Below are 24,949 nucleotides of genomic sequence, written 5' to 3'. Positions count from 1 at the left end.
AGAAAGCACTGGCAATGGACAAGCCTCTGGCAGCGGACAAGGCTCAGGCAGTGCAGAAAGCACTGGCAATGCACAAGCCTCTGGCAGCGGAAAAGGCTCAGGAAGTGCAAAAAGCACTGGCAATGATCAAAACACTAGCAGCGGACAAGGCTCAGGCAGTGCAAAAAGCACTGGCAATGCACAAGCCTATGGCAGCGGACAAGGTTCAGGCAGTGCAAAAAGCACTGGCAATGGACAAGCCTCTGGCAGCGGACAAGGCTCAGGCAGTGCAAAAAGCACTGGCAATGGACAAGCCTCTGGCAGCGGACAAGGCTCAGGCAGTGCAAAAAGCACTGGCAATGGACAAGCCTCTGGCAGCGGACAAGGCTCAGGCAGTGCAGAAAGCACTGGCAATGGACAAGCCTCTGGCAGCGGACAAGGCTCAGGCAGTGCAGAAAGCACTGGCAATGCACAAGCCTCTGGCAGCGGAAAAGGCTCAGGAAGTGCAAAAAGCACTGGCAATGATCAAAACACTAGCAGCGGACAAGGCTCAGGCAGTGCAAAAAGCACTGGCAATGCACAAGCCTATGGCAGCGGACAAGGCTCAGGCAGTGCAAAAAGCACTGGCAATGGACAAGCCTCTGGCAGCGGACAAGGCTCAGGCTGTGCAAAAAGCACTGGCAATGGACAAGCCTATGGCAGCGGACAAGGCTCAGGCAGTGCAGAAAGCACTGGCAATGGACAAGCCTCTGGCAGCGGACAAGGCTCAGGCAGTGCAATAAGCACTGGCAATGCACAAGCCTCTGGCAGCGGAAAAGGCTCAGGAAGTGCAAAAAGCACTGGCAATGCACAAGCCTCTGGCAGCGGACGAGGCTCAGGAAGTACAGAAAGCACTGGCAATGGACAAGCCTCTGGCAGCGGACAAGGCTCAGGCAGTGCAGAAAGCACTGGCAATGGACAAGCCTCTGGCAGCGGACAAGGCTCAGGCAGTGCAGAAAGCACTGGCAATGATCAAAACACTAGCAGCGGACAAGGCTCAGGCAGTGCAAAAAGCACTGGCAATGCACAAGCCTATGGCAGCGGACAAGGCTCAGGCAATGCAGAAAGCACTGGCAATGCACAAGCCTCTGGCAGCGGAAAAGGCTCAGGAAGTGCAAAAAGCACTGGCAATGATCAAAACACTAGCAGCGGACAAGGCTCAGGCAGTGCAAAAAGCACTGGCAATGCACAAGCCTATGGCAGCGGACAAGGCTCAGGCAGTGCAAAAAGCACTGGCAATGGACAAGCCTCTGGCAGCGGACAAGGCTCAGGCAGTGCAAAAAGCACTGGCAATGGACAAGCCTCTGGCAGCGGACAAGGCTCAGGCAGTGCAAAAAGCACTGGCAATGGACAAGCCTCTGGCAGCGGACAAGGCTCAGGCAGTGCAAAAAGCACTGGCAATGGACAAGCCTCTGGCAGCGAACAAGGCTTAGGCAGTGCAGAAAGCACTGGCAATGCACAAGCCTCTGGCAGCGGACAAGGCTCAGGAAGTGCAAAAAGCACTGGCAATGATCAAAACACTAGCAGCGGACAAGGCTCAGGCAGTGCAAAAAGCACTGGCAATGCACAAGCCTATGGCAGCGGACAAGGCTCAGGCAATGCAAAAAGCACTGGTAATGGACAAGCCTCTGGCAGCGGACAAGGCTCAGGCAGTGCAAAAAGCACTGGCAATGGACAAGCCTCTGGCAGCGGACAAGGCTCAGGCAATGCAAAAAGCACTGGCAATGGACTAGCCTCTGGCAGCGGACAAGGCTCAGGCAGTGCAGAAAGCACTGGCAATGATCAAAACACTAGCAGCGGACAAGGCTCAGGCAGTGCAAAAAGCACTGGCAATGCACAAGCCTATGGCAGCGGACAAGGCTCAGGCAGTGCAAAAAGCACTGGCAATGGACAAGCCTCTGGCAGCGGACAAGGCTCAGGCAGTGCAAAAAGCACTGGCAATGGACAAGCCTCTGGCAGCGGACAAGGCTCAGGCAGTGCAGAAAGCACTGGCAATGGACAAGCCTCTGGCAGCGGACAAGGCTCAGGCAGTGCAGAAAGCACTGGCAATGATCAAAACACTAGCAGCGGACAAGGCTCAGGCAGTGCAAAAAGCACTGGCAACGCACAAGCCTATGGCAGCGGACAAGGCTCAGGAAGTGCAAAAAGCACTGGCAATGATCAAAACACTAGCAGCGGACAAGGCTCAGGCAGTGCAAAAAGCACTGGCAATGCACAAGCCTATGGCAGCGGACAAGGCTCAGGCAATGCAAAAAGCACTGGCAATGGACAAGCCTCTGGCAGCGGACAAGGCTCAGGCAGTGCAAAAAGCACTGGCAATGGACAAGCCTCTGGCAGCGGACAAGGCTCAGGAAGTGCAAAAAGCACTGGCAATGATCAAAACACTAGCAGCGGACAAGGCTCAGGCAGTGCAAAAAGCACTGGCAATGCACAAGCCTATGGCAGCGGACAAGGCTCAGGCAATGCAAAAAGCACTGGCAATGGACAAGCCTCTGGCAGCGGACAAGGCTCAGGCAGTGCAAAAAGCACTGGCAATGAACAAGCCTCTGGCAGCGGACAAGGCTCAGGCAGTGCAGAAAGCACTGGCAATGCACAAGCCTCTGGCAGCGGACAAGGCTCAGGAAGTGCAAAAAGCACTGGCAATGATCAAAACACTAGCAGCGGACAAGGCTCAGGCAGTGCAAAAAGCACTGGCAATGCACAAGCCTATGGCAGCGGACAAGGCTCAGGCAATGCAAAAAGCACTGGTAATGGACAAGCCTCTGGCAGCGGACAAGGCTCAGGCAGTGCAAAAAGCACTGGCAATGGACAAGCCTCTGGCAGCGGACAAGGCTCAGGCAATGCAAAAAGCACTGGCAATGGACTAGCCTCTGGCAGCGGACAAGGCTCAGGCAGTGCAGAAAGCACTGGCAATGATCAAAACACTAGCAGCGGACAAAGCTCAGGCAGTGCAAAAAGCACTGGCAATGCACAAGCCTATGGCAGCGGACAAGGCTCAGGCAATGCACAAGCCTCTGGCAGCGGACAAGGCTCAGGCAGTGCAGAAAGCACTGGCAATGGACAAGCCTCTGGCAGCGGACAAGGCTCAGGCAGTGCAGAAAGCACTGGCAATGGACAAGCTTCTGGCAGCGGACAAGGCTCAGGCAGTGCAGAAAGCACTGGCAATGGACAAGCCTCTGGCAGCGGACAAGGCTCAGGAAGTGCAAAAAGCACTGGCAATGATCAAAACACTAGCAGCGGACAAGGCTCAGGCAGTGCAAAAAGCACTGGCAATGCACAAGCCTATGGCAGCGGACAAGGCTCAGGCAGTACAAAAAGCACTGGCAATGATCAAAACACTAGCAGCGGACAAGGCTCAGGCAGTGCAATAAGCACTGGCAATGCACAAGCCTATGGCAGCGGACAAGGCTCAGGCAGTGCAAAAAGCACTGGCAATGGACAAGCCTCTGGCAGCGGACAAGGCTCAGGCAGTGCAGAAAGCACTGGCAATGGACAAGCCTCTGGCAGCGGACAAGGCTCAGGAAGTGCAAAAAGCACTGGCAATGATCAAAACACTAGCAGCGGACAAGGCTCAGGCAGTGCAAACAGCACTGGCAATGGACAAGCCTCTGGCAGCGGACAAGGTTCAGGCAGTGCAAAAAGCACTGGCAATGGACAAGCCTCTGGCAGCGGACATGGCTCAGGCAGTGCAGAAAGCACTGGCAAGGGACAAGCCTTTGGCAGCGGACAAGGCTCAGGCAATGCAGAAAGCACTGGCAATGCACAAGCCTCTGGCAGCGGACGAGGCTCAGGCAGTGCAAAAAGCACTGGCAATGCACAAGCCTCTGGCAGCGGAAAAGGCTCAGGCAGTGCAAAAAGCACTGGCAATGCACAAGCCTATGGCAGCGGACAAGGCTCAGGCAGTGCAATAAGCACTGGCAATGGACAAGCCTCTGGCAGCGGACAAGGCTCAGGCAGTGCAAAAAACACTGGCAATGATCAAAACACTAGCAGCGGACAAGGCTCAGGCAGTGCAAAAAGCACTGGCAATGGACAAGCCTATGGCAGCGGACAAGGCTCAGGCAGTGCAAAAAGCACTGGCAATGATCAAAACACTAGCAGCGGACAAGGCTCAGGCAGTGCAGAAAGCACTGGCAATGCACAAGCCTCTGGCAGCGGAAAAGGCTCAGGCAGTGCAGAAAGCACTGGCAATGCACAAGCCTCTGGCAGCGGACAAGGCTCAGGCAGTGCAGAAAGCACTGGCAATGGACAAGCATCTGGCAGCGGACAAGGCTCAGGCAGTGCAGAAAGCACTGGCAATGCACAAGTCTCTGGCAGCGGACAAGGCTCAGGCAGTGCAGAAAGCACTGGCAATGGACAAGCCTCTGGCAGTGGACAAGGCTCAGGCAGTGCAGAAAGCACTGGCAATGGACAAGCATCTGGCAGCGGACAAGGCTCAGGCAGTGCAGAAAGCACTGGCAATGCACAAGCCTCTGGCAGCGGACAAGGCTCAGGCAGTGCAGAAAGCACTGGCAATGGACAAGCCTCTGGCAGCGGACAAGGCTCAGGCAGTGCAGAAAGCACTGGCAATGCACAAGCCTCTGGCAGCGGACAAGGCTCAGGCAGTGCAGAAAGCACTGGCAATGGACAAGCCTCTGGCAGCGGACAAGGCTCAGGCAGTGCAGAAAGCACTGGCAATGCACAAGCCTCTGGCAGTGGACAAGGCTCAGGCAGTGCAGAAAGCACTGGCAATGGACAAGCATCTGGCAGCGGACAAGGCTCAGGCAGTGCAGAAAGCACTGGCAATGCACAAGCCTCTGGCAGCGGACAAGGCTCAGGCAGTGCAGAAAGCACTGGCAATGGACAAGCCTCTGGCAGCGGACAAGGCTCAGGCAGTGCAAAAAGCACTGGCAATGATCAAAACACTAGCAGCGGACAAGGCTCAGGCAGTGCAATAAGCACTGGCAATGCACAAGCCTATGGCAGCGGACAAGGCTCAGGCAGTGCAAAAAGCACTGGCATTGGACAAGGCTCTTCATGCCTAAGCTACGAACAAGGATACAAAGCGGGATATGAGCGAGCATATCAATTCATAAATAATTACAATTCAGATCAAGTATATAACAATGAATATAAATATCAACATAACAATGCGTTCGACTCCGCTTATAATTACGACAGTCAGAACTACGAAAATAGCTACCGCGCAAGCTACGATTCTTCTGTTAGCAACGCTCAATCCGATTATACTAATTATTATTACAATAATTATGTCAATAAAAAGTAAAGTTTTGTCTATTTTTATGATTTCGTCCAAGCTATATAATTTTAATTAAATTTTTTGTTTTTAAATTTAATAAATCTGGCATAGTATTATTGTTGTTTTCTTTATGGGAATAAATTCATAAGTTATCCTGTCTATATTTTTGTTCACAGCCAAACGAGGAAGGAATATATGAACAAAACTCAGATTAACATATTCCATGCGATGTGCCGAGAAAAAAAAAGCCGAGATGGCCTAGTGGTTAGAACGCGTGAATCTTAACCGATGATCGTGGGTTCAAACCCGGGCAAGCACCACTTAATTTTCATGTGCTTAATTTGTGTTTATAATTCATCTCGTGCTTGACGGTGAAGGAAAACATCGTGAGGAAACCTGCATGTGTCTAATTTCATTGAAATTCTGCCACATGTGTATTCTACCAACCCGCATTGGAGCAGCGTGGTGGAATAAGCTCCAAACCTTCTCCTCAAAAGAGAGAGGAGGCCTTAGCCCAGCAGTGGGACATTAACAGGCTGTTACTGTTACTGTATGCGATGTGCACTATAAACAGTTCTTGATTAAAATATCTTTATTTATTTAACACAGCACTAATAAAATTAACTACTTATACTTTTAACTTCCAATAAATTTCGGTACCAATTACGTTCAAAATGACCTTTACGACTTAGACGCCGAGGTTCAGCCTCACAGGAGGCTTCCTTAAGACACGCTTATTCTTATTCCTTAATTGGGCTTCTATTATATTAGTCAGACTCACTCCCGCCCGTTGAAGCTGTCGAGGCCATTTAGCCAAATAGCAACAAGTAATTTCGAAAAAAAAAATTAAAAAAAATGTCCTAATCCATAATTAATTTCTTAACCAATTATATAGTTACCGAATGAAGGTCTAGATTGTTCATACTCATCATTTATTTGATATGGATTATTTACTTATTTGGCAAGATATCGGCAAAATGTTATACATTAACGATTACGATTACAATGTTTAATCATCAATCACGATCAATGACAGGTCAATTAAATAATCGAAAAACTAATGATTGAGTCAAGTAATAACCACAGAGCATGTCCGCGCGCCCTCATTAGTATCAAAGTTAATCTGTTATTATGATTGATGATGACATCGTTAATCATTAACCTGATTACACTTTGCTTAAGTCTGTCTGAGGGACACTTTTTACATCACATTTACCTTAAGTCTACATTCCATTCATTTATTAAATTCAAGCATAGTATCTCATCTCTCATAGCTCGCAATTATCAGGCAATCTGTTATCATGATTGATGATTACACATTGCAATCATAATCGGATTAAATTTGCCCAAGTCTGTAGGTGCCTATTAATAAGGACAAGAAAAACACTTGAAAGTTTATTTATTTCCAAATAAATTAATTACAATTATAATATTAGGTTATATAACTAAATAAAATACATTAAATATAATATTATATATTTGCAATATTTTTTTATCCGCAAAAGTGCAATAGAAATGTGTAAAAAGGTTAAGATAGATCAAAATAATAATTAGAAAATAATTGTAACCTAAGGCCACAACGTATTTAATAATTACAAGTAAATTGTAATTATAAATTAATTAAAAATATCAATTAGACGAAACGACGACAGAATAACGACGAAGCAAAAAGACGAAACGCGAATACTAGTATTTAGCAGGTCACTCTACTCCGGAAAATCTGGACACCGCGTTTCAGAAATTGACGTATTCAGCACCGCCATCTATGGACTGAAAAAAGATTAGCCCGTACAATCGGACAGACGAAAAAAATTAAAATGTTTGTTTCGGTTTCGGTAACTATAAGAGGCAGTTATTTTGAAAACACAGACAGACACTTCAATTTTATTTAGTTGTATAGATTAATACCATATGTCAGACAATTTTTTAATCCTAAAACGTAGATTGTGATGCCGCGCTAATAAACATGCAGGCTCATTAAAGTAACAGCCTGTGAATGTCCCACTGCTGGGCTAAGCCTCTTCTCCTTTTCTGAGGAGAAGGTTTGGTGCGTACTCCACCGCGCTGCTCAAATGCGGGTTGGTGGAATACACATGTGACAGTATTTCAATGTAATTAGGCAAATGCAGGTTTCCTCACGATGTTTTCCTTCACCGTCAAGCACGAGATGAATTATAAACACAAATTAAGCACATGAAAATTCAGTGGTGCTTGCCCGGGTGGAACCCACGATCGTCGGTTAGGTTTCACGCGTTCTAACCACTGGGCCATCTCTGCTCATTAATATAAATTAATTATAACATATAATAAAAGCACGGACAAAACCTCTGTGCAGATACAAATACGAATAAAACGAGCGCGTGTGTCTATGACGCATAAAAAGTTACCATTACATTATTTTTATGCAATTTTTCGTACATAAAGTTTGGCAACACTATAAATATTAATATAAGTTATATTCTAAAAAATAAAATTTTATACATATATAATTTAGCTACATTATTATGTAATTTCTACTTTATTTATACATTCGTTTATAATAGGTGGCTAAGTATGGCCTATTCCAATCATAGAGTAAAGATAAACAAACCATAGATTCACACATTCCACACAATTCGCTAAAAGCTCTGTTGTATTGTACAATACAAACAGTTCTCGATTAATATATCTCTATATATAGCACAACACTGGTACACTTAACTACTTCACCGACATTCAAGGTGCCATTTTTTTGCGAATCCATAATGAATACCACAGATTATTCAAGTTCTCGAGCAAAGATATCGAGGCAATTTAATGTCAAAGTTTTATATTTGTCTGAACACCTCTTTTGGTTGGAATAGACTATAGGTGGTCACAGCCCACAGTTATTGACAATGTAAAAATAATTAGCCATTCCTTGCAAAGTCAATGTGCCACCGACCTCAGGATCTGAGATATTTATATCCATTGTGCCAGTGCCAGCTGCACTGGCTCGCTCCCCATTCAAACCGGAATACAATACTAAGAGCTGAGTGAGTAACTCAGACGGACTTACTCAAAGTAAAATATATAAAAAATATTATGTATATAATGATTCCATTGAAATATATCATAATGCTCATACATTTTGTTCATCACCAGCTCTAAGAATACCGTGATCACCTTTTAATTTGAATATATGATGTTTCAACAGCACTTTATTATTAAAAACTTCCCCACACATACAACGGTATTCGTGCTTTACCATTTGTATAATCGTACTGTGATCATGAATTATATGGTCACTCATTTGTCGATAGCCCACACATATTTCTCTACACATAATACAAATTTTAACTAAATTACTCAAAAGAACACCTCGGAATATCATTAAAATCTGACCCTTCCCTTCCAAAACATCCTCTCTCGGTATAAAATATCTCCTAATTCTCTTGAGCTTTTTAGCGTCAACATTTCTTTTCTTATGACACTCTTCTATATGTTGATTGAAAAGATACGATCTTTTTGAATTATAACCGCACATGTCACACTTAAAATAATGACCATGAGTATCCAAGTGTTCTCTCAATTCTCTTCTGTTTGGCAACTTGATGAAACATAGACGGCACGACGATATGCTTTGAATTTGATGTGTGTGGGTATGTAGCCAGATTTGCTTGCGCTTGAATTTGTCATTGCACTGTGGACATTCAACTATATCTGTTTTATATTTGTCTCTCCCATGTTTTTGTTTTATATGTACTATGAGATGTAATTTATTGAAGAATAATTGACAACAGACATTGCAGACAAATATTTCTCGTTCAACTCTGTATGCATTTTCCGAGCTGTATAAGTGATCAGTTTTGATATGAGTCAAAAGCTCTTTACCACTATTAAATTGTTGTACGCAAATCTGAAAATAAAAAAAATAACTTTTATTTATGTTAATAATAAGACATTACAATATGAGTTAAACAAAATGCACCAATGAAAGCACTTTTCAACACATATAACTAATAACTTTGAACTGATTTATTAATCAAAATAACGACACAATGGATAGTTAACACTAAAATGATATCTATAGTTCTATCCTTTATATATAAGGGAGTTGGAAGTGTGTACACTCCTGTGCCTCGGAAAGCACCTAAAGCCGTTGGTTTGCATCTGAACTCTTTTCGGTCGTGTTGGATTGCCGTCCCATCAGATTATGAAAGTTAGGGAATACAGAGTGCACCTGTGTTTGCATACACACTTGTGCGCTATAATATATCCTGCGCAGTTGGCTAATTTCTTTTGAGATTGGCGGCAGTAGCCTCAATCGGTCTGTAGGACTATTATTACTATATATATAGTTATACTTCACAGTCTCCATGGCAGTTTAAAATCGCTGAATATACATAAATCCAACTACACATTTACAGAAAGCTATAATTTTAAACATGTGCCACTTAGTTAGAAAGTTTCTAACTCCCCTAGCTATACACTTGGTTCATACCCGTGCAAAGTTATGTCAATGTTACTTAATGTAACTTTGCATAGTATGAGCCAAGTTAAATCATAATAATAGTGAAGTGCATAGGCAACAGCATGGAGACATTAATGAAGCCTTTGAGATAAAGATAATATACAATACAGTGGACCCCCGGTAATCCGGCCCACCCTGTAATCCGACATGCCTATCACTGTTGAATTTATGAACACAAACATTATTTAGACAAATCTTCACTAATGTAAGATAATGCATGATTAAGCAGGTTGCAACTTGTACCCGTCAGAACGTCACGGTAGCATGCGAAAGCGATCCCGTGGCGCTCCTTGTTAAGACGGAAAGGATAACGCTGGTTTTTAGTGGGTATTCCGATGTTTGGTGCGCACTCGGCGCCTTGGACACCGGTGAGCCCCACAGGAAACGCGTAACGCGTTTTTCCAGAAAGATTGCAACTTGTACACGCCACCACTACACCGTATTGTGCTCGACGCGCTTTAGCGGAGCGGCTTAGCGTGCCTTCTTGTTTACTGTTTATTCATTGTGTATGACGTATGTAAATTATTTTAATCTGTAATTAGTCGAATTACAATACTTTTTCATTATGTCATTTTTTTATTATACTTCGTTAGTCCGACACTGCCCGGCGAAACGTTTGTCGGAATACCGGGGGTCCTTAATAAAAAAAAAATGTAGTTTCATTCTTTCATGTCGTAGTAGTCCGGCTGGGTAGTTAGTAGGTTCGATAGTACTTACGCCGCATACATAATCTGCTTCATTCAAAATGTCTTTTAATTCCTTCTTATGTTTCCCATTCCTGTGTATTTCGACTTCAGTTTCGCTGGACCAACCGCCCTCTGAACAGAATTCACAACCGTACAATTCATCTCCATTCCTGCAAGTTGATTCCTTGTGATTTATTCTAACTATATCTCTAGATGAGCGAAACATTTTTAAAATACTTTGGATTTATTAATCATAACTTATAACTATTATGTTTTTCATATGTAAATCAAGTTTTTGTATTTTTTTTCTATATATATTATGTTTACATTCTATGATCCGAATGCCTAACGTCAAACAATTTACCAATAAATTGACATTTGGTTAAGGGCGGCCATTACGGAAATAACTTGGATACGTAGAATAAAATACTTATCTATGCAAAAATCTCATACGCCTTTTTACTCTCGTCATGTAACACTAATATTTATTATATAATTATCATCAATGTTACGTATTTAAATATCTTATCAAAAATGCATTAAATTAAAATAATACTATGATACAGATAATAAAATCAGAAAAAAAATTATCTACACACTATTCCAATCAAAGAATGAATAAAGACAAAAAAAATATTAACAAGGATACTTAGATATATATTCCACGCGATATGCTAAAATCTCTGTTACACTATACATTGTAAACATTTCTTTATTAATTTATTACATTAAAACAATATTCATACGTTCATACATGTTGCTGTCATGCGTAACTTACTTCACAATAAAATATAGACTTAAGGCGTAGTAGATATAAGATCGTAATTTGCGTACCCAACTTAGTATTCGAAAACAATAAAGTACTCGGAACCCATATTCGAATACCGTGTGTCCGAATATTATAATTTAAATCTGTGGTACTCAACCTGGGGCCGCAGGGCTTTTCTGGTTGGCCCACTTGATGTTACTTTATTTTCACGTCACGTGGTCACGGTCACTACAGTGTTTTAAACGTTATGAAATGATAAAAAATAATTAAAATATAAGTGATAAGTCCGTTCATAGTTGCTTAATTTAAGTTGTAACAAACCTTCAAATCATTACCTTAATATTTACTTATTAATTATTCGAGTAAATAAATATTAGTTATTTTAATATATATTAAATAAAATATATATATTCAATATTTTTTTTATTAGGACTACTTGTTTTTAGGTATAAAATAAATGACAACACAATATGGCAAGAATGTTTATTTCAGAAACGATTTTAACAAACACTATACTTAGTACATATATATACTTACACAATTTATTTCAACAGCCTTGTACATTTTATTTAACTTATGAATTTTTTTTATATAAAACCTTATTTGTTTCGTATTCACAAGCTCCTTGTTATACAATTACATTGTTTTTTACACATTTAAGCGAACATTTTGCACGATAATTTCGATCTAAATTCCGTTTTTTATTGTATACTTCGGGATGCCAGGTTTTAGCAGGAAATGTTCACCCGCTTTTTTTAACCGTATACACAATTTAAAAAAATAATTACACTCACTATCCTCTAACACTGCAAACACCACAGATAATAAAAATGGAAGTTACGTGTATACAATGTTTTGCTCAATCTCGCGCATATTTTGCGTACGCATTTTATTGAGAAGAAATAGATAATATGAAAGTTTTAACCCCAAATGTCTGTGTCATTGTTACACATATATTAGTTGGTCATATCCAGACTTGGACAAAATGTAATCACTTTTCTTTTGATTACTTTTGTTAAATTGTAATCGTGAGTGATGATTACACGGTGCAATCATAATCGTTAATTAATTACTAATTTGACTACATTTAACCCAAGCCTGGTCAGGTCATACTTTATATATTATACTAGCTAATAAGGGTCATACAATAATGTCCTTCAGGCCAATTTCGGCCACAGCGTCCAATCTCAAGAGAGATTACCTACGTTGGCTAGGGTCATACAAATATAAAACACGTAATGCCCAGCTGATATGTCTTTTCCGACACATTCAACAAACATCGTTATATTTCAACCAATTTTCAACCTTAATGAGTTATACACTTGAACATTCCTCGTGAATCGCTACGTACATTGCTGAAAACCGTATGAAAATCAGCCGCGGCGGGGGACTTTATTTTATAATATATAGAGTTGTATGGCTTAAATATCTAATTGATGGCCAAATTACTTTTACGCATATGCCTCTATTATATTAAATATTTATCAGGATATCCTTTCCCGCCGGAGGGGTCGGGGTCTCTTATTGCGCGTGTCATTTGGTAAGTCGATTAGGTCCTAAGTCGAGGTCCAGCCTCACAGGTGGCACCCTTAGGACGCGCGCAAGCCCTTAAGTAGACTCCAAACATCTGGTTAGAGTGTTTTAAGACTTGCCCTCCTGCCCAGTGACGCTGTAGATGCTATTAAGGCCAACAGCTACACTCAATTCGAAAAAAAAGGAAAGTTATACTCTTACACAAATTCATTTTTTTTTATAAAAACAAATTTATTTAAGTTCTCATAACACTTGCTACTTAACTAGACACCTCGCTGAAATGCGACCCCGTCCCACTATCCCGCGTGTTACCCGCATCTGTTTTGCGGTCAGTAGCGATAGCATATTAGTTACCGTTGCGTCTATTACGTCATCAGCGCGAGGTATCTTGTTAAGCTGCATCTTCTAACTATACTAATAATGACCTGTCCGATTTCGGTCAAGGCTGCCTGTCTCAACGAGACTAGCCAACTGCAGACGACATACTATAGTGCACAACTATTTAACTTAATTTTAAAATTTATTATAACTGTTACTGGTGGTAGGGCTTTTTGCAAACGCCAAATATCTCTCTGGGTAGGTACCGCCTACTCATCAGATATTCTACCGCAAAACAGCAGTACTTGGTATTGTTGTGTTCCGGTTTGAAGGGTGAGTGAGCCAGTTGAATACTGGCACAAGGGACATAACATCTTAGGTCAAGGTTGGTGGCGCATTGGCTTTGTAAGCGATGGTTGACATTTCTTACAATGCCAATGTCTAATGGCGTTGGTGACCACTTACCATCAGGTGGCCCATATGGTCGTCCGCCTTCCTATTATAAAATGTCTCAAATGTCAAAGTGCCTATATGAAAAACGTAGCCGTCTCTGGTTAGACCAAGCACATTCAAGAAACATTCAGATTTATAATTGATTAAATTAATAATTAATAGAAACCGTTAAATAAATATGAATAATATACGAATTTTATTCGTACACACTCACACGGGGAAACAATAATATAGTATACGTACACACACACAAGAGTGAAGAAAGCATGACGTTCGTCGTCACGGCACACGAGTCCGTCTTATTCCCAAAGTACGAAAAACGTCGATAATAGATGACGTCATCGAAAATGTTGGGGCTTCCTAGAGGAAGAGTCGCCAGAGAATAACGCAAACACAGTGAATTACAAGGTCACGTTTGATTTAGTGGAGGATACGTGATACAATGTTTGAGCAAACTATATATAACTATATAATCGATAATTACACCATGTGCAATGTGTTCAGAGAATTTCATGTATAAAATCCCAGCCCACATAGCAGTTTCACTTATTTCTCATCAATTAACTACATCGAGATAGTAATTAATGAATTCCCGCATCTCAGTGACTTAAACCCATAATCATGTGCAATGTTTGCTCATACTCGCGCATATTTTGCGCATTATTGAGCAAGTGCCGTCGACGGTCGTCATATTTATTATAAATTATTTTCACCGTTTCGGTAATAATTATTTTACTACCCGCATCTCCTCACGTGGACTTTAGTCCATAAACACATATCGGTTTCACATATTGCCGTTTATAAATAAATCTTTGGTTATTGTGAATTAAATCCACAAGCTATTGCAAACGTTATTTTAAACAATCATTCACGGCCTTACTTATATACTTTGCTTAGCGACTGTTTAGTTAAAAAATGTTTTCTCTCTTTCTGTGACCTAACCTAACCTACTGCGTAAAAGGAACCCGTATGCAAATTTTCATGTCGCCAGCCGCAGTAGCTTGGGCTGTCCATTGATTTGACAGTCAGTTTGTCAGTTTTTTTTTTATATATAGATAACAAATGGTTAATGAACTAGGATTCGACTATAGGATTATTTAAAACCTTATTTTATATTGCCCTTGATTATGACGATGACAGAATTTTAACCCGGCAACTTTTCATGGCTTTGTGTAAAAGCCTCTCATCCCATATTCTACCGCCGTGTGTTCCAATTTGGAGGGTGAGTGAGCCAGTTCACTACACGCACGAAATACATAACACCTTACTCACCAAGATTGGTGGCGCAATGGCGTTGTAAGTATTGGTTAATATTTCTTACATCAATGGGCGATGGTGACCACTAAGCATTAGGCGGCGCATTTACCTGTCCGCATACATATTATATAATAAAATGCAATACGTGTACGACCCCAACGGTCACGCACGTCATCTTACCCCCTTTTGTATTAACACCCCAATTCAACCCTCCATAAATTCGACTATAACTCGCTATACGCAGCGTCTATTCTATAAATATTCTACATATAAATATTTACAAACTCTTAGTACAGTAACAGCCTGTGAAAATCCCACTGCTGGGCTAAGGCCTCCTCTCCCTTTTTGAGGAGAAGGTTTGGAGCTTGTTCCACCACGCTGCTCCAAAGTGAGTTGGTGGAATACACGTGTAGCAGAATTTCGATGAAATTAGACACATGTAGGTTTCCTCACGATGTTTTCCTTCACCGAAAAGCACGAGATGAATTATAAACAGAAATTAAGCACATGAAGAAAATTCAGAGGTGCTTGCCCGAGTTTGAACACACGTTCATATATATGTATAAATCCATTAAAAACAACAAAAGTTGTATAACAACATTAGAATAAAACGCAATTGATTACTATTTTACTCAATTACAACGCGACTAAGTAAGCGTTTACTTGTTTATTTTAACAAATTTGAAAATTGGAGTGAAATTGATTTCAATGTACGATAACATGCTGTAATTTTTTTTTTAATATTTACAATTTTAATGAAATCAATACCATACAACAAAGTGAACGCGTTTAACTGTGCAAAGCGTTTACCTGAGCAAACAGTTTTTGACACGTTTATCCGAAAATATACTCAAGCTATATGTGCGTTTGGATTTTTTTCTATATTATAAGTTATTTAGACGCAATGCCATAATAAAAAAAAATATTATGCCATAAAATAATTGAATTAAAACGGACCATCTATCTTAATTTTTTAACTTGATTGAATTAATTAGATATTCGCATATATCTAGATGTAATATAGCGGAAGGCAGCCATATTTTAAACCCTGTCTTGATGATCGCTATTATTTTAACTACTGGCAACATTATAACACCATTGAAAACTTACGAACTAAAGAAACAGCTTTTAGTAACACTGAGGTCTTCCTTGCCTCGATTCCTCTCCCTGTTATCCACGTATTGATGGTAACCCCCCCCTAATATACCTAGAAGTATGATCAAACCCACCATTGAATTCGATTTAAATTTCTTCGCGCAATCATCCGCATTATCAGGATTTAAGGTGTAAATCTGAAAAGACATAAGTTATATTTAAAAACTTTACCATTACATAATCATATTTTTTAACATTAAAATCTATCTCTCTTATTTAAAGGGACTACATATATTGCTATCTCTTTTCCTCCTTAGTTATTTAGTTCACGGTGTCCATTCTTAACGGAGATTAGTCACTGCGTAGTTTTTTTTTTGCTCGTGTACAACTCTTTTGTTGGCACTCAGTTCTTAAGTAGCAAGAATGAAGAACGTGCTTCATTTAGGGGGAGGGCTTCGTGCAAACTCGTCTGGGGAGGTCCCACCCACAAGTCAGTCACTCTATAGTATTTGGTATTGTTGTGTTCCGGTTCGAAGGGTGAGCGAGCCAGTGTAAGGACAGGCACAAGGGACATATCATCTTAGTTCCCAAGGTCAGACTAAAGAGCAGCACCGCGATAACACAAAACTCGTCGAACGGGGACCGCACCTGCCTGCCCGCGTGGCCCGCGTAGGCGGCCAGCGCGCCGTAGTAGGGCGCGCCCAGGCCGGCGCCGAGCCCGGCCAGCGCCAGCGCGCCCAGGCTGGCCGCCAGCGCGCCGCCCAGCGCGCTCTTCGTGTGCGCGCCGAACGTCAGCGCCGTCGACTTTATACCCAGCCGGGCGTCGTCGTGTTTGTCCTGAAATTGTTATCGTATTATCGTTATGACCCCCCCAGGGTTAGGTGCTTTATGCCCTATTCCGTATTCTGCCTCCACTTTCTCGTTATTTATATTCATAATTAAGTCATTAGCATACTATGTAATGTAGATAAACGACGAAAAGCTAATTATGATCATTTATTTTATATCTTCATGATAGTAATTGCATGAAAGTATAAAATAGTATTTTTAATATGTTGCCCCCGGGGCCCCCTAGGTTTAGGAGGCCCTGGTGCACTACTCCGCCTCGTCCTATGGTAGCTACGCCACTGATTTAGTATTGTATATGTGGTATATCAGTTGTCCGGTTTCCATAGTCCAAGCTCTGCTAAGTTTGGGATTATTATTATTATTGTGTTTCCGTTTGAAAGGCAAGTGACCAAGTATGATTACAGACAAAAGGGACAATACACCGCAATCCCAAAACCCAATTAATTTTTGCAGCACTAATGGTTATTGGCGGTGACCTCTTACCATCGAGTGGCCCATTGGCCAGTGTAATATACCAATATAATAAATATTAAATTAACTCTGTCTGTATGTAACGTTTTCACGGCTAAACCACTGAGCCGATTTCGATGAAACTTAGTATTAAACAAACTTGAACAAGAAGGTCATAGACCACTTATATTTATTTATAAAAAAATACATACCTGATGCGCATATATCGTATCATATAACACAGTCCAGGCCAGAGCTGATATATATAAGGGTATGCACACATCTGGCTGGATGTAGCCGGTGATAGCCGAATAGCCGAGCAAGGCCCCCCAGTTGAATGTTGCCCCCAAGAAGATTTGGGGGTAATTCGTAAAACGCTTAGCTAACGGGTAGGTTATGACTAGAACTGAAAAAAAAAATTAAAAAAATATGTAATGTTATATATATATATATATATATATATATATATATATATATATATATATATATATATATATATATATATATATATATATAAACTACCCAACCGGGCTTTCACAGGTATGAATAGAATGTTTATATTGCCTACGTAGAACAACTATCATCCCAAAGGATGAATGATTTAGAAACACAAAGGGGACTAACATAAAAAACATTATTTTTTAAAAGATTTTTTTTTAATAATTTTTAAAAGAAAAGGGTCATATTAAGTTTTCCACTACACGTATCACAACAGGCAAGGCAAGGTGCGTTGGACATAGGGCCCTCTCACCTTAGGGACCCTAAGGTGCAACCTGTGAAATAGATTATATTTCCACTACTATGTACACTACCAAATTATGTATATATTTTGCGTATAAACTTTCATATGACGAGCCGGTTGGCGTGGTTGGTAGATACCTGCCTTTCACGCCGAAGGTTGTGGGTTCGATTCCCACCCAGGACAGACATTTGTGTGCATGAACATGTCTGTTTGTCCTGAGTCTGGGTGTAATTATCTATATAAGTATACATTTACAAAAGAAAAATAGTATATGTAGTATATCATTTGTCTGGTTTCCATAGGACGAAATCTGCTTAGTTTGAGACCAGATGGCCGTGTGTGAATAATGTTCCAGAATATTATTATTATTATTATTCTAACTTCATTATTATTACATTAGTTTCCTGCTACGGGTGAGGAGGGGGAAAGGTGATAGGTACCCTTCCTTTTCCGTGTCCATGACAACATATGCAAAATGACATGATTATCGATTGAAAAAAGAACTTAAGCCTTTAAAAAATGAAGTGTTACTATTTATATACTTTGGCAACACCTGCATCAAATAAAGCAACACTACACTGGGGCCGTTATCCGCCTAGCTACACAACTGTCTTTTTTTTTATAATATCGGTAAGGAGACAGCCACAGCCCATAGACATTGGCGCCGTAAGAAATATTAACCATTGCTCACATTGTCAATATGCCACCAACCTTGGGAACGAAGATGTTACGTCCTTTGTGCCTGTAGCTACACTATTATTGCTGTTTGGCGGTAGGATATATGATGAGTGGGTGGTACCTACTGAGACAGGCTTGTACACAGCCCTACCATCAAGTCAAGGTCAATACTCACTCATGCTCGCAGCTCCCAACGCCACGCTGTAACAATTCAATTGTAGCAGCACACCAAGAGCTAAGCTCAACTGTAGCGCTAGGAAGCCCACAGCCTGTTTATTTGATAACGCTCCGGAAACCAGCGGTCTATCCTTCGTTCTTTCCACCTAAAAAAAATATTTAAAAAAAAGTGATAAAAAATGTGTGCGTGTTTTTTTTATAGAATAAGAAGGCGGACGAGCATATGGGCCACCTGATGGTAAGTGGTCACTATCGCCCATAGACATTGGCATTGTAAGAAGTGTTAACCATCACTTACATCACCAATGCGCCACCAACCTTGGGACCAAAGATTTTATGACCCTTGTGCCTGTAATTACACTGGCTCACTTACCCTTCAAACTTAAACACAAGAATACAAAGTACTGCTATTTTTCCGTTGAATATCTGATGAGTGGGTGGTACCTACCCAGACGAGCACAAAGCTCTACCACCAGTACAGAGATCGGTACACAAGCACGCAACTAACGCCCTCACAATAACAAATCTCACGCTGACGTCATCTGACACTAGGACTCTTAGTTATACCGTATACAGAGTACCAAGATGTTTACACACATATACATGTTTTTTTTAAATGAATAGAGACAGCAGACTCATCTGATGGAAAGTCAATACCCATGTCTACAATACAGGAGTGAACAGACTCTTTTCTTCAAAATTATCAAATCATATCAGTTCAAAACACCATCAAAATGTGTACATCAATATCAGACCAATTAAGCGGCAAATGCAATCTTTTGGTGTTGAACAGAATTTTCAATTACTTTATTCAATGTAGAATCATTACACATTTGATAGTCAAATTGGAAACTATTATCAGTTCGGAAACAAAAAATATCCTGACCTGAGATGAACAGACAAATGAATTATGGTGGGGATATTTTTTTATCTAACTTTGTAATTGTTCTCAAATTTCACTATGACAAAGAATGAGCTAGAAAGCTAACATTTTATTCTTAAAGCTATCTATGAACTATACAATTCTGTGTAATAAATATTTTGATTTATTAAAATGGATGAACGAAATTTGACTTCTTTCGCAAGCTCAACGAGTTGTAATCGGTGTAAAAAAGCCACTGATCCTCACCTGTGCATCCACATCTTTGTCCCATAAATCATTAATGGTACACCCAGCTCCTCTCATTAAACCAGCACCAACAAGAAATAGACCTGCCATCTCCAAGCTCGTGCTCAAAGGAACTGTACCGGATAAGGAACCCAAGGCTATTGACCAGGAACATGGCCAGTATAGAAGATATACACCTGGAATTGAAGACAAAAATAAATGTATAAACAAACAATTTTTGAACAATGTTAATTTAGAGCCTGGAACCCGATTTACATATTTATATAAATTAGGGATTTACGGAAACAAATCAAATTTTGAGGATTCCTAGTTTAAAAATTTAAGCCAAACAACAAACCATGAATTATTACTATATACAGTAGAAACTCAATCATCCAAATGAATTGGTACCGTGACTAGTTCAGATAATCAAACATTCGGATAATCGAAAACAGGTTTTTTGGGGCAACCATTATGAACAAACCCTTTTTACATAAAAAATAGTCTATACACATATATTAAAAATTTACATACATATTAACATTTAAAATCTTTTTTATATTTTTTTTACAAAATCATCAATTTCAAGTCTGTGGCTGTCAAAGTCATTTGAGAAGGATAAGTAGAGTGCGTTGGGCAACATTCTTTTTATCTTACGAACCATACAAGATTCGCGCTAACATTCGATAATTGAGCATTCAAATAAAGTACACCATCGTTCCAATAATCGAGATTCTATTGTATTTGAGCAAGTCAATATTCCTTACCAATTGGTCGATCCCATCTAGCTAACTTTATATAGGGATTTATTTTCTCTCTCCATGCAAGTCTTAAATTCGCTTCAACGTCTTTCTCATCTGGCAACACTTTATCCTTAATTTTGTTTATCACTATCTTAGGAGTTGACGTTTCGATAACAACTTTCTGTCTATGTTGATCGGTTTGTGTCGAATGCACTCTAAAATGTTTTAAATGAACTCTATCTGAGTTTCTTTGGTTTTTTAAATAAGAACTTCCACACAGGCATGACGTTATATTTATGGGACCATTCGAATATTGGTTCGTTTTACTTTTTAACAAAAAAGTTTTTATATTTATAATCTTGTAGCTTCTTAAGCTGGAGTTAAGCATTATTAGCTGAAACAGAAAACATTTATAGATAAACATTTTAGATTCAGAAATTCCATTAAATTTGCTATGAACTCTGCAATAGTACTATTGTATATTATTCTTGATATATCTCTATTTATAAAATATTTACATTCAGTATCTAGAAACATACTAGTTGCCTAAAGATAACACTTATGTGCCTTGACAATTACATAAAGTGAACAGGAATCACTTCCATCACCTTTAGAGCACAACAATTGTGCACACTATGCATATTTTTTATAAATAAATAAAATTTACCACATAAATAAAATATTACATTATCTTTCCTTATATCAACGTAGCTATATATAAAGTACATATGCTCGTTAATATGGAAGTTATTAAATGGCATAAAATAATTAAGTCATTATTAATTAATTAATATAAACACGACCTTTTGATTTGATTTGATTAAATTTTTAAATGCGAATATAGGAAATGAATTTCATTTTTTCTTTTTATTTACGTTAGTTGAAATTTCAATGTCAAGATCTAGTGCATAATTAATATAAATACCGACTGACCTTCGGCCTTTCGAGTTAATTTTGCAGCTTATCCAATTATTAAGTGAAATATAATTTCCTTATACAAGGTTATGAGCACTGACATTTAAAGAATACAACCGATTATGAACTACAAAAACACTTTAGAGCTGAAATATTGATTGAAAATAAAACGTTTCATTAAATCACAAATAAAAATTCATAACATAAGAGTATATTTTTAATTATTTTCAATAAAATTCGCTCGTAAAATCGAATGAACCGCGTTATATCAAAGTCATTAGACATAATAATATTATATCAGAAAAAATATTACAGGAACAGATAATTAATATTTTATGTAAAAGTCTATGAAGTGTTAAGGTAAGGAGAACTGTCTTTAAGTGTATGTCCCTCAACCTTTATGAAATTTAAATGGCATTGCTAAAGCTAGAGATTGGAATTTTGAGGAACTCGCCAATACATTAAATTGCAATTAGAGAAAGAATGTTGGACAATTTAGTAAGATCCATTATTAATATAAAAATAAAGTAAACAGTGTTGAATGCATTATTGTAATAATAAAAAGTGCTTATGATATTCTTTTTTTTTTTTACTCCACCTGATGGTAAGTGGTAGTAGAGTCCAGACGCGACGACGGCCAGTACAGACGGGAAAAACGTTCTGCACTAGCCGCCTTCGCCTTGCCGGCCCGCAAGATGCCTCTTCACGCCTCGTTTGAAGGAACCCGGGTTGTAAGAGGAGGGGAACACGTGAGCTGGTAAGGAATTCCATTTTTTGGAAGTGCGACAAAGAAAGGAGTTGCCAAATTTATTTGTTCGCGATGGAATTGATGTCACAGTTAGGCGGTGACATCGACATGGCTCGCGTGGACTTAAGAAGGAAGGGGGAAGCAGGAATTAGAGAGAATAATTCCTCAGAGCACTCGCCGTGATACAGTTGATAGAAAGCGCTCAGTGCTGCTATCTCACGACGCAATTGTAAAGGTTCAAGGTTGTTTGTGACCTTTACGTCGCCAATAATGCGTACGGCACGTCGCTGCAACCGGTCCAAGGCCTCCAGTAGGTACTTAACGGAGCCATCCCAAAGGTGCAAGCAATATTCCACGCAAGACCTTACCTGTGTTTTGTACAGCAGGCACAGTTGTTGTGGCGTGAAAAAACGCCGCACCTTGTTCAGAACTCCGAGCCCCATTTGGCGATGAGCTCTAATGTCCTATCGAGTTCAATGACAAGATCTTTCCGCCTCTCCTCAATTTCCGCCCGCCCAGCCACTGCGCATCCGTGGTATCCACCATGCACTGTACTATCGTCTGCATAGCAATGTATGTTCCCAAGAGAGAGCATATCATTGATATGCAGAAGAAAGAGTGTGGGAGATAGCACAGATCCCTGGAGGACCCCAGCATTCACTACATAGAATTGTGAAGCGCAACCATCAACTAAAACACGAAGGCTACGCTTGTGTAGTGAGCTGGCAATCCAGATGCATAACTGAGCAGGCAGACCATATGCCGGCAGCTTGGAGAGAAGACTTCTGTGCCAGACCCTGTCGAAAGCCTTGAAGATATCGAGGCTGACAGCCAACGATTCTCCATGCTTGTCGATAGCTTCACCCCAGAGGTGTGTTACGTACGCTAGAAGATCACCTGTGGACCGTTTTGGTCGAAACCCGTATTGACGATCATTAATTAAAGAGTGATCTTCTAGGTAATGGATCAGTTGGTTGTTTAAAATCCGTTCCATCACCTTACAAAGTACTGAGGTGATAGCTATTGGCCGATAATTTGCCGGGTCAGACCGATCCCCTTTTTTGGGAACCGCTTGCACATTAGCTCTTCTCCAAGCCTCCGGCACACATTCCGAAGAGAGAGAAAGTTGGAACAGGCGCGTTAACACAGGAGACAGCTGCGCACTTCTTCAGCACTATGGCTGGTATTCCATCGGGACCGTTAGTTTTCCGTACATCAAGTGATTACAGCTCCACACGCACATCACGTTGCTTGATTTTGATGTCAGGCATCGTATGGCCACATGAAGGTATTGTAGGTGGCAGCGCACTACAATCATCGATGACGGAATTATCGGCAAAGAGTTTAGCCAGGAGATCAGCTTGCTCTTGCGGACTGTGAGCTAGCGATCCGTCCGGATTTCTGAGCGGTGGCAGCGAAGGTTGGCAGAAATTGCTTTGCACAGACTTGGTCAGACGCCAGAAGCTACGGGAGCCCCTAGGATGCGAAACAAGATCATGACCAATCTGTACAATGCGCTGTGCATCCGCGTATGCCTTTCTACAGGACTTGGAATTTTTATTGTAGTTTGCTTTCAGTGAGTCAATGTTAGATGCCCCGCTAAAGCAGCCGTTGATCCACTTTCCGCGATTTGCCGCCTGCTTAGATGATACAGCATCGGTACATTCACGAGTGAACCAACGGTTACGCGTACCCCTACTGACGAGATCTGAGCTAGGAATGTAGTATTCCATTCCCAACATGATCTCGTCAGCAACAGCAGCGGCACTAGCTGTCGGGTCATTCCCACTGAAGCAACGTTCCTTCCAAGGGAGCGACGCATAGTAATCGCGCATACCGTCCCAATCCGCCGACTTATAGTGCCAAACGCGACGTTTGCATACCGCTAGTGGCGGCAGCTTGGCCTGTGGCACTCTGGTAGATATAAGGCCTTGATCCGAAGAGCCAAGAGGAGCCTGAACCACAACCTGATATTCCACCGGGTGAGAAGTCAGCAGAAGGTCCAGTAGAGAAGGTGCTTGTCCATCTGTCTGGGATCCTGGTGGGCTGATCAACCAGTTGGGTCAAGTCGTGTGTGAGAGCAAACGCATGAGCAGTCCTTCCAGCATGGTCAGTTTTGAAGGATTTCAACCATGATTCGTGGTGAGCATTAAAATCCCCCAAAAACACCAATTCCGCGTTAGGAAATTGCTCTTGCGCAGCAACTGCCACCCGACTAAGATGGTCAAATAATCGGCTTGTCTCCAAGTCACCATTGTGGGATCTGTAGAGGCACACGTACTCGACTCTGACGAACCAGGTCCACACGTACCACCAACATGGAGAAGGAGGGCTCCTCCAAGCAGCGTAGTCGGTGACAGCAAACATCCGTCCTGACGAACAAGCATACTCCGGCTTTCGCTTTGAAGGATTCTTCAAGCGTGTAGCCGGGATAATTAAGGTAGCTGGTATCGGCAGGACGGAGTATTTGTGTCTCCGTGAGAAACAACATTGCTGGCCGTGCTGTCTCGAGATGGTGGTGGACAGCGTTGAGGTTAGCGTGGAGTCCACGGATGTTAGAGAACTCGACCTCAAACAGCGAGGGTATGGTGGGGGTGTGCACCACTTTACGGCCGTTATTTCTGCTTTGTTGCGCTGCCATTTGGGAAAAAAAGACGTGAAGCGAGCGACGTATTGCCA

General features: G+C 41.1%; 3 protein-coding genes across 3 annotated transcripts in view; all 3 read right to left on the bottom strand.

Annotated features, from left to right (window-relative positions):
• Nucleotides 1–24,949, bottom strand: part of LOC126779896 (catenin alpha) — a 400,158-nt gene that overhangs the window by 195,669 nt on the left and 179,540 nt on the right. The window lies entirely within an intron of this gene.
• On the bottom strand, nt 6,735–10,780 carry LOC126780062 (zinc finger and SCAN domain-containing protein 10-like). The gene is made up of 2 exons (XM_050504320.1): nt 10,467–10,780; nt 6,735–9,134 (listed from the first exon to the last, which is right to left on the bottom strand). The coding sequence occupies exons 1-2, from the start codon at nt 10,659–10,661 to the stop codon at nt 8,358–8,360; spliced, it is 972 nt and encodes a 323-aa protein (XP_050360277.1). The 5' UTR covers nt 10,662–10,780; the 3' UTR covers nt 6,735–8,357.
• Nucleotides 11,674–21,790, bottom strand: LOC126780003 (4-hydroxybenzoate polyprenyltransferase, mitochondrial-like). The gene is made up of 7 exons (XM_050504243.1): nt 21,541–21,790; nt 20,632–21,001; nt 19,886–20,061; nt 18,755–18,902; nt 17,372–17,565; nt 16,509–16,697; nt 11,674–16,057 (listed from the first exon to the last, which is right to left on the bottom strand). Exons 2-7 carry the CDS (start codon nt 20,993–20,995, stop codon nt 15,872–15,874), a joined length of 1,257 nt encoding a protein of 418 aa, XP_050360200.1. The 5' UTR covers nt 20,996–21,001; nt 21,541–21,790; the 3' UTR covers nt 11,674–15,871.

Source organism: Nymphalis io, chromosome 30 (assembly GCF_905147045.1).
Source record: "Nymphalis io chromosome 30, ilAglIoxx1.1, whole genome shotgun sequence".
Lineage (NCBI taxonomy): Eukaryota > Metazoa > Arthropoda > Insecta > Lepidoptera > Nymphalidae > Nymphalis > Nymphalis io.
This window is presented reverse-complemented; position numbering and strand designations above follow the sequence as displayed.

Bases quoted from the DNA above. Each gene is read 5' to 3' on its own strand.
- LOC126780062 (XM_050504320.1), bottom strand. From the start codon at position 10,661: ATGTTTCGCTCATCTAGAGATATAGTTAGAATAAATCACAAGGAATCA. The intron at 9,135-10,466 runs GTAAGTACTATC...TTTTATTTTCAG, and splicing joins AAGCAGATTATGTATGCGGC to ATTTGCGTACAACAATTTAA.
- LOC126780003 (XM_050504243.1), bottom strand. From the start codon at position 20,995: ATGCTTAACTCCAGCTTAAGAAGCTACAAGATTATAAATATAAAAACT. The intron at 18,903-19,885 runs GTGAGGATCAGT...TATTTTTTTTAG, and splicing joins ACAAAGATGTGGATGCACAG to GTGGAAAGAACGAAGGATAG. The intron at 17,566-18,754 runs GTGAGTATTGAC...TTTTTTTTTCAG, and splicing joins GTTGGGAGCTGCGAGCATGA to TTCTAGTCATAACCTACCCG.